A 10,687-nucleotide genomic window follows, 5' to 3' on the forward strand; every position below is an offset into this window, starting at 1 on the left:
TAGTAGTACCAACAGAATTCCCGCTGGCGAAACCCGTTTAAAGAAATAACGACTCATGCTACGATACTATAAAGTTTAAATTCCGACCGCGCTGTGCTAGGTGCCTACAATAATTATATTTACCTACGTCATGTCCGTTCTCTGTCTATCGCATAACTCGTACCTTTTCTGACGAAATCAATTGGTACGAATAGCAAACCTTTTTATAGATAAAATTTTAGGAATCCAACCTATATTTTATAGTAGTTTTATATAGTTTTATATACTTATTCGATTATAGTGCAGGAAACTTATACAATTTAAACGTAGTAACTTGTGTTTATTTCTGTGTAGTTTGTGTGTTTCTTTGTATGAAATTGGTTTATTTGCTATATTTGTATAGTTTTTAACTACTTTTTGTATTTAAATACCTTATTCAAATACATATTTCATAGGCCTTTTTTAATTGTTAATTCTTATAAGATTTATAACGATTTTGTCACATTGGTTAAATCAGTATCATGAATAAAATTCCTCTATGATCAGTAGACTATACGCGACGAAAAATCTTGCGCGTGCGTCACCGCTCGCTTGTGAGTCCCTACTGATTGGTCACCTGCGGGTGGTACTTACAGTTCGATACCTATTTTCGCGAGTGGGACAGGCCTGTCTAAGGTACTTTGCAGACGACGGGGCGGGGCGGGCCGGTCAGTTTCGCCGCGTACGCCCGTCGATGTCTACGTCTGCCCAAATTGACCAGCCCGCCTCGCCCCGTCATCTGAAAAGCGCCTAAATTGAACTTAATTCCGTCAAGCTGACTCGATGCGACTTGCGAGCCTTCAAAGTGGCTCGATGCGAGCCTTCGAGCTGTGAGTTTGGCGGTCCACACAGTAATTATTACTCGATTTGGAGTAAAACTATCGAGCAAAATCGTATGTGAGTAGGTACTTAGCTTTATGCTCCGATTTTGAGTGTGACAGTTTGAAACCATGTTAAATTGGGGTTCCTTGCAAAGGTAATCAGAAAACCGTTTAAGAAATGAAATAAATGTTAGATTAGGTTACTAGTCTGACTTTGTCATAAGTTTATTTGTTTCAGATAGACCATGCAGACCTTGGCTTTGACGGACTTCTTGCGATATAAGCTGCTATTCCTAAGACCATTTTGCTACTTGGGTATTGTGTTATCATCAGTCAGTCAAGGTGTGACGACTGACGACGCGAGCTCTCACAAAGCTCGGCTTTTTTAGCTAGTAATAATTGATGTAGACTTAATGATCTCCAAATTGAATTTTCTTATATTGTCCCGAAGTTAATCCAGACTGACATATTTTCATCTAAAAACAATATTGATGTCACGAGGGGAAGAGATGGTAAGCACGGACGTAAATAAGTAAATAAAAATTTTTGTTGTTATCATTATTTTAATAAATTAAATACTTAAATTAAAAAGTAAATTAATCAACGTGGTAATTCGTATATATGGTAGGTATACAGTAAGTACAGGATTCTATTTTTATCATCATAAATTATTATATTTTATCATTAATTATCATAATATTATGTAACGCATGATCCAGTCTTTCCTGACCAATTCCTGGCATACTGTACTTGTTACGTAGTTTAAATCCTCTTTGGCTGTACTCTGGTAAGTTATAATGTAATGTACCAAAAAAGAGTTAGATCTAGTTATATTTTAAGGTACGTAATCTAAAAAGAATTTCGTTAGCTTTTATATTTCTGGTAAGTTTAGAGTTCGTACCTACTTCATGCTCGCTGATTTTAACACGCTTTAAATTAGTTTCACTTGTAAGTTGTAACTATTAAATATTATGTATGTAAGAAAATCTTGGAATCTTCGTTTGCCCCACTTCCCGGTCCTCGATTAGGATAAAACACTGACCTCTATAATACACTGGACAGGCGATCGCTATCAATAAAATATTCCTATTTAAAAGTCGCCATATTGGCGCTGATTGCTATGGTAAGCAGTAGTGAGTGTACTTGGAACTACGATTTTGCAAATGGCGGTTGTCATTTTCTATATAAATTACTTCACAGTACGCTCACCGCGGCGCTTCAAATCGGCATAAGAAATAGCTGTCATTTTGTACGGCATAGCCTGTCCAGTGTATTATAGAGGTCAGTGGGATTAAATTTTGCACACGCTCTGAGTATGACAATTATACATGACTAGCAGAAACGTCATTACAAATCCAATATGGCGGACAGCCTATTTGAAGTGCACCCCCATGATAATTTGGGTATTAAATCCGTGATTAAATCAAAGTCTTTGCTGTCAGAAATACTAAGAAAATAGTCACATGATTTAAATCCAACACGGCGGACATCCAAGATGGCGGATTGGCTATTTGAAATATACCCATATATATTATATGGGTATTAAAGCGCGTGCTAAAAGCGTGTTTTTTAGTTTTTTAAACTATTATAATATATTAATTAAAATAAGTAATATTATTAAAAACAATAAAAATATATACAACCAAATATTATGTGATTTGGCGATTTTATCGCCTCCTTTCTTATGTAGTCGGTTAAAATCTTTTTTTGTAGGCACTTAAGTATGGACTATGGTGATTGTTTGAAAAATAAGTTGACGAAAAAATATTTTGTATAATGGCTCACCGTTCGGTCCCAAAGACCTTTAAGCATTGTCCTTATTAATACGCAGCAAATCATTTAACATAAGTCTCTCAAATATTTTTAAAAATATTTTGTTAAGTAACCGATTCACAGTAGATCACAAAAATTTTATCTTAATTTAGAAAAAATTAGTTCCAAATAGGACTCTAATCGAAATAAGTAGTTATCAAAACTTGCTTACGCCAAAATGAAGCTCAGTTTTAAATCTAACTTATTTACAATAAGATAAGAAAGGAGTGCCCGAATGGGTGTAAGCATTAAATAAGATGTGAATGATGCTAACGGAAGCAGCTTTGTACTAAGTCATTAAATATAAAAAACGATCTTTTTTTTACTATAATATGCATTAAAATGATACGAAAGAATTTAATAATAACATTATCATTTTTGTGACGTAATTAAATGAGAAATCGTCAAATTAAATGAGTTATTCAAGATCGTCAATAAGTGAATCTAATTCTTTCTGTAAGGACATAGATTCCTCCTTCTGTTTCAGCACGTCGTCCTTGAGACGATCCACATTAGCCATGAGTAGAGTGTTGCCTTTCTTCAAAGCGTTGACTCTAGTTTCATGTCTCTTCAGACGTTTCGAGAGATTTTCTTTCTTCTTTGGGAGAGGTGCGTCCTGTAATTAAATTAAAATGAATTTCGTTAACTCCGAACTATGTAACAGAGAGCTAATGGTTAATACCCTTCTTACATCACTAACAAACACTCTACGTTCAACACAATATATCCTACTAATATTATAAAGGCGAAAGTTTGTTTGGATGTATGGATGTGTGGATGTATGGATGTTTGTTACTCTTTCACGCAAAAACTACTGAACGGATTTTAATGAAACTTTACAATAATATAGCTTATACATCAGAATAACACATAGGCTACAATTTTAACCGTCTTTCAAAATGGGGGAGGTGTTATGTTCGTTTTCTTATATTCAACGATTACTCCGCCGTTTGTTAACCGATTTTCAAAATTTTTCTTTTGGTATATAGGGTATCATCCCAATTTGGTATTATATTCACAAAAGTGGTGATCTGATGAAGGATCCATAAGTAATCGAGGGAACTCCTCAAAACTTTTATACGTGGGAGAGCCATGCTTCGGCACGAATGGGCCGGCTCGACCGGAGAAGTACCACGTTCTCACAGAAAACCGGCGTGAAACAGCGCTTGCGCTGTGTTTCGCTGAGTGAGTGAGTTTACCGGAGGCCCAATCCCCTAACCTGTTCCCTTCCCCTCCCTACCTTCCCCTGTTCCCTTCTCTTCCCTCCCCTATTACCCCATTTCCCTCTTAAAAGGCCGCTCGCCGCTTGCAGCTCTTCTGATGCTGCGAGTGTCCATGGGCGACGGATGTTGCTTTCCATCAGGTGACCCGTTTGCTCGTTTGCCCCCTTATTTCATAAAAAAAAAAAAACTTATAGGGAAACATATTATGGTGACTTCGGTTTCGTGAGAAGTATTCTAAGCATATGCTACCAATAAGTAAGATTTTGCACCGAGATATACCTGGTGTACCGTGGTTAGGAAGGTGCTGAGAGAACTCCCGATTCTTTATAGATACAAGTTTGGGAGTTTCGGCGTTGTTTTAAGAACAGAAAGCATATGCTACAATGCAAATTACATTCATCATCATCATCATCACTAGCATATTATACCATTTCATAGTCTTTTAGATCGAGACTCGAGTTTGTCAAGCGATAATAAAAAAAAATCTATACCTACCTAATATTATAAACCTGAAAAGTATGTTTGCTTGAACGCGTCAATCTCAGGAACTCCAGGTTCGATTTAAAAACTTATCTCAGTATTAGATAGATCATTTATCGAGTAAGGCTATAGGCTATATTATATTATCACCCTAAGACTAATACGACCGAAGAAACTCAGGAAAAACGGGGGAAATATTTTTTATGGGAAAATGTACGGTTTCTGTAAAATTCCTAACTTACGCGGGCGAAGCCGCGCGGGACATCTAGTGCATTATATTATTATTTTTGAAAAAAAAAAACTAGTCCAAAATCTTTCAGTTATTGTCATGTGCGGATAAACTGAATCGTAGCTCCTTAGCATTGTAATTTGTAGCCTACGATGCTGTGGACAGACTCACAGACTTAAACTTAAAATCTATATTCTGAAGGGACATTACTTATGAGTTATCTTATGACTTTATGAGTATGCTACTTTACTCAAAATAATAATATTAGAAAAATTAGAATGCATAATGAGGTAAGTAATCGCAACATGATATAATATGAATTTCTATGAGATTATTTAGATACTTCTAGATTTACCTCAGGTTCACTTTCACTCTCCGTCTCACTCTCCGTGTCTTGTTCTGTTTCAGTCTCAGTCTCTTCTTCGGTCTCACTCTTCTTCTCTTCTTCAGATTCTTCTTCCTCCTCCTCCTCTTCTTCTTCATCTTCGGAGCCAACTTCCTTCATCATAGCAGCCATCTTGTCGACTTCTCTCTTGAGTTCTTTATATTTCTTCTTCTCGTCTCTATAAAATTGATAAAATTGTATCTTGAAATATCAAATTGTCGAAATTTTTAAATTCGGTTCACCTAATTTTTGTAAATCAAAAATTAATTCAAAGAAAACTTACTTTAGACAGGCTTGTTGATTCTTCAGTGACATCTTGTATGCCATTCTCTCTTTCTTCATATTTTCCTGCTTCTCTTTGAGGTGTCGAATCTTATTCCTAATATTGCGAATTTCCTTCTCCATACGCTTCTGTTTCTTTTCTTCGCTTTCCTCCTGGAAAAATAATATACTAATTAATTATGTTACACTTAATTTAATAAATAATAACGACTGATGACATGACTGATGACTGATGACACTTAATTTAATAAATAATAACGTAATATCTTCTTTTTTTAAGAGCTGCTCTGCTATACCTTTCCTTGTGATGTGCAGACCACGTGCAGACGCTGTAGTCTACCACGCATTATTTATTGAATTTAAAAGGGGAGTTTACCTCTTCTTCTTCTGATTCTTCCTCCTCCTCAAAGCTGTTGTCTTTAGTAACAGACAACTGCCGAATGGCATGGCTGGATCGTCTCGACCCAACGTTTGATGGAATAATTCCCTGGAAAATATTGATTTCTTTTTATTTAGCAGCAGATACAATATGCCTTTTGGTAAATAGTTAAATATTTAAAACGTATAAAACATGAAAATATCGTTGTACCCCAACTAGCAAAATAAAATCGTATAATAATCTCCAGCACGTTTCTGTTTTAGCTATTGGTGTAGAGAGAGAGATCTTTAATATGTCGAGTTAGTTCTCTCGAGTCTCGACGCGATTTGGGCACACTACTCTCAGCTGTTAAATGCTATGAATATCGTATAATCATGACTTGAACAATAGTCGTAACAATACCGAGTAATTGCAACTCAAATGTAATAAGTTCTATGAATTGATATCAGATTGCCTTTATTCCACAAATTAGCTGTTTACAAGCCAGTAGAACTTCTTTCATACAACTTTATCATGGTAAAATAGCAGCCCAGTTGTTATCGCTCGACTGTTTAATCAAGTAAAAAGAATCAAGCGACGTTCATAATTATGTTTTATTTCATATGTTGTCCGTGAAAAGAACAAAGTACTTAAATATTAAACATTTACAAAGTAGTCTGCCATTTATAAATTTTGATACAATTTCACAATTATAAAATGTGAAAGTGCATTTAGTTATGTAAAGCTATTTACATATTATGCGGATTTAAATTTTTTCGTCTGTATAACTCACATTTTAAGTAAAATGTTTAGACCCAATTTCACCAACCTCTGTTTGTTAAATCCTAACAAGGCATTACTTAACGGACCTTGGAAAATTAAACAGACTGTTAAAATACTTATGTCCCACAATAAAAATTTAACAGCGGATTAGTAAATGCAATGTTAAGTGAACAACGAGTGAACAACTATCAATTCGTTCATTCTTGTTATAAGGCGACGAAATTGCAATGTACAAGATTAATACGACATGTTTGCTGCAATGTGTCACTTTCTTCCATAGTAGTATAATAGTAGATAATGCGACCAAATTAAAATATCACTGATCGCATACATTTGTTACGCTATAATAGTTCTTCTTAATTTACCAGGTTAATAATTATTATCTGTCAAAGCTGAAAACATGAATCATAATACAAACTTTTATTTACATATTTCGGTTTGGTAATTTTGATACAAGTTAGTATATTTGCAATATCAAGGAAAATCCGAAGGCTGAATTTTTAGCAAAGTGAAAAAAAAAATTATTCATAACTATGAAAATAATTAATAATAAGGACGTAGCGGAAACATGGTGGAAAGACTCAAAAGTCAAAACAGATTCTTTTATTGATATTGTTATGTAATTGTCTTTGAAAGTTGTTATTTTGACTCATATAACAGCCTGTTAAATATTTAACGGACCTCCATAGCAGGAATTAAATTTAACGCCGTGTTAGGTGATTTAACATGACATTAGGGCATGGTGGAACGCTCGATAGCTCTAACAGGCCATTAACTGATTTAACAAGCCATTATTTATTTAACACTAGCTGTTGCCCGCGACTTTGTTTGCGTGGACTTCAGTTTATAGCACGCGATGTCAACAAAATTGGTGTCAAAAGCTTTTATAAAAAAACCCTGGTACCCCTTAACTCAAAACAGCTGTGCAGTGTGCACATAGTATTTCATTTTTTTAAATTAAACTTTATATTTTATGACCAATTTTAAAGCTTATTTGGCCCCCCAATTAAACAACTTTACCCATAAACTATTTATCATTGATAGGTTTAAGGTTACGTCACTGTATATAATATAAAGTACTGACTTATTAAATAACGTAAAAAAGAGTTAACAATCGGAAAAAATCCATACCACCTCTTATAGAAAGATGTTGCGCAAGCGTTAGCGCGATGTAAGAGACGCAAGGCGCCATCTAGTATGAATTTTCGGAACTAACTTAATTTGAACAAATTTTCGTATTTTCACCCCCTTACAACCCTTTTTTCCAGTTAAAAAGTAGCCTATGTCCTTTCTCAGGCTTTAGACTATCTGTATACAAAATTTCATTACAATCGGTTCGGTAGTTTTGGCGTGAAAGCGAGACAGACAGACAGACAGACAGAGATACTTTCGCATTTATAATATTAGTATAGATTGCTTGATGAAACTGGGTCTTAGCCTCCCAGTAGCTATCATATAACATTGAGTGCTGAAATAGCAAATGCCATGCTATTTTGTTGAATGAATTGCCTTTACTCTACAAAATCATCCTCGGATTTAAATGTCAAATGATACTGCTATAAAAGGTGGTGTGACGATCATACGGCAATTCAATCGCTTTCAAAAATATTTAACAAGAGTTATGGGGATGTAAAGTCATTAGAAAATATATTTATATTTATCGAATTATCGAGTGAATGCGATATAAATCTGCCGAGTAAACGTTTACTTGACTTGTTTATATAGCCAAAAGGCTTTCGATGCAATATTATCTAGAAATATGCGTTTATACGTCTTTTTGGTATATTAAGATCATATACGAGTGTTTTTCGATCCATAGTCGAGAGAGTAATTGCTTAAACGATCTTTTTGCTAGTTGGGACGTTCAATCAAAAAATTATCTCCCATCTCTATCTTACTAGATATAGTACCTACTTAGGTGTTGAACTTTTGCAAAGGGCAAGCTAAGCGCTTCTTAAGTACTCTTAATATTTCATCTCAACATCTGTTAGATGTTAGTTAGCGATATATAGTAGTGTTTAACTATGATAATGGGCTCATCTTGTTATTTATGTCATTAAAAAAATATTGTGTTACCTCATCGTAGCTATTGTTAGTAAAAGCAGCATTATATAAATTGTTGTTATTAGCATCAAACGAACTCAATTTTAATTTTTCAGCTTCTGGCGAATTTACATCAATGTTAAGTAACCTACACTGCTTCAAGAAATCTAGTTGGTTCTTTTGATAGAAAGACAAAGGTTCCTCTGATTGTAAAAGCTCTTCGAATTTATTCTGCAAAATTGTAAGTAAAAGCAATAACATATGCATTTAGTATTAAGCATAAAATTAAAAATATTATAAGATCATAAAATTCTTTCAAATTAACGACTGAAATATGGCTTTAATTTAAAATAGTTTGTTTTAAACACTGCAAAGCATGATATGTTTTTTTTTGCATTTTAAACATATAAATAACAAGAAATATAAACCATCTGTGACAATACATACCGCAAGAGCTTGTTCTAATTTCTTTTCTAATTCGGCATTTCTTCTCTTTACTTCTTCTAGCTCTGACTGTGCTGTATCTCTTTCTTCTGCAGCTTCTAAATATTGTTTTTCTATATTATCAGCCGTTTCTTTAGCTTTCTCTACTTCCATTTTAAGGTTAGTTACTAATCTTTCGTCGTAAGCATCAGTGACTGAAATTACTGTTTTGTGTTGTTCTTGTTTAATAATTGCTCTCTCCCTTGCTAACTCTGCTTCTAAGTTTTGTATCCTCGTTAATAATCGTTTATGTTCTCTTTCCTGTGCCTCTTTATTTCTGTAAACATTTTTGTGTTTTCATTAGTTAAGTGCATTACTAGTTACTTTTTTTTTGTTAGCCTATGCTATCCCACTGCTGGGCAAAGGCCTCCCCCAGGGTCTTCCACTTGTCTCGCTCCAGCACCACCGTTGGCCAGCCCGGCTGGTACGCCTCCAGCTCATCGCGCCATCTTTTCCTAGGTCGACCACGGTTGCGTCTTCCATCTTCAGGTACTCTGTCGATATCTTTGCCCAGCGGTCAGGATGCATACGGCTAACGTGGCCAGCCCAATCCCACTTTAGCTTAGCCGCCTTAACTCCTACGTCCGTGATTTTTGTTTGTGAGCGCAGTATTGTGTTCCTTATTTTGTCCAGAAGACTTACTCCCAACATACTGCGCTCCATTGCATTTTACTGTTTAAATAATATAAATTAAAATAAAAGAATTCCATGTTCTTAAAAACAAAATATCATAAAATTACCTTAATTCAATAGCTAAAAGTTGTTTGGTGGACTGAAGATCGTCACGAACTTTGTCAATGTCATCCATCTCATCAATGTCATCTTCTTCAGGTGCTGCTGGAATTGGTCCCTGGAACATACATTTAAAGACTTGAACCTTGTGTAATACCTAGAAATTACATCTGTTACCAACGTTAGCACCCGTTGGCCATAAAGTCATAGATATAATAATAATAATACTAATACTTAGTACAATTACTTATAAAAGTTCAACTAATTCTTCATACCTCAGCTATATTGGTTCCAGAAGGTGATGCGGCTAGATTAGCTTGTGACATTGACTTTTGAACTTGCTCTTCTATCGTCATTTGTCTTCTGAACTTTCTCAAGCCTTCCAAATTAGGTTTACTTCTATCATTTGTTTTCACTCTCTTTAATTTAACTCCTTTGTTTATTTCTTTCAAGAGTTCATTGTGTGAGTTTGGCGCTTCTGACTCGAATATAAATTGTCCTTTGTTTTTGACGACTACTGATCGCGTAATGATAGGCTGGGACCTTAAATGTTATTATGTATACTTTAAATAATATATTACGTACAGCATTTCTATAATCATAGCATTACAGTACTTCAATGTATTGTTTGGTTTTGTTTCTTTTTTTACAAGCTTACCGATCGTTGCATACGACATGCTTAAGTTTCCTGCCTTGCTCGACCTCCTTCATCATGTCACTCCAGTCTGGCCTTCTCCGAGGTCTACTGCGTAATTGTTCGATCTTCTTAAGTTTGTCTGGATCTAGTGGAGATTTCTTGAATTCGGGCGGTGGTGGTAACTTTGGTGGTGGTGGCGGAGGCATCGGTGGAGGTGCTGGTTTTAGCAAATCTGAAAGATGGAAGTTTATAATCAATATAAAAATACAAACAAATAACAACAGGACCTGAATGATTTGTCTTTGTGAAAATTCCTAAATATTTATTGTTTTATATTTGTAAAAGAATAGGTAAAGTAATGGGTGGTTTATCAATATTTATTTGTAGTAGAAATAACATTT

At 34.8% G+C, this 10,687-nt stretch overlaps 1 protein-coding gene across 2 annotated transcripts in view; it reads right to left on the minus strand.

The window, feature by feature from the left end:
- Positions 1-3,005: 3,005 nt before the first annotated feature.
- LOC121728430 (DNA ligase 1) overlaps positions 3,006-10,687 on the minus strand; it is a 29,118-nt gene continuing 21,436 nt past the window's right edge. Inside the window, exons 5-13 of one of the 2 annotated variants that reach the window (XM_042116625.1) lie at positions 10,308-10,518; positions 9,925-10,192; positions 9,658-9,767; positions 8,882-9,194; positions 8,468-8,665; positions 5,627-5,737; positions 5,252-5,403; positions 4,939-5,146; positions 3,006-3,267 (exon numbers count right to left, since the gene is read on the minus strand). In XM_042116625.1, the coding sequence (XP_041972559.1) occupies positions 3,070-3,267; positions 4,939-5,146; positions 5,252-5,403; positions 5,627-5,737; positions 8,468-8,665; positions 8,882-9,194; positions 9,658-9,767; positions 9,925-10,192; positions 10,308-10,518 (1,769 nt within the window). In that variant the 3' untranslated portion in view covers positions 3,006-3,069. The remainder of the gene's footprint in view (positions 3,268-4,938; positions 5,147-5,251; positions 5,404-5,626; positions 5,738-8,467; positions 8,666-8,881; positions 9,195-9,657; positions 9,768-9,924; positions 10,193-10,307; positions 10,519-10,687) is intronic. The other variant, XM_042116627.1, reaches the window with a different exon arrangement.

This window comes from Aricia agestis, chromosome 6 (assembly GCF_905147365.1).
Source record: "Aricia agestis chromosome 6, ilAriAges1.1, whole genome shotgun sequence".
NCBI lineage: Eukaryota > Metazoa > Arthropoda > Insecta > Lepidoptera > Lycaenidae > Aricia > Aricia agestis.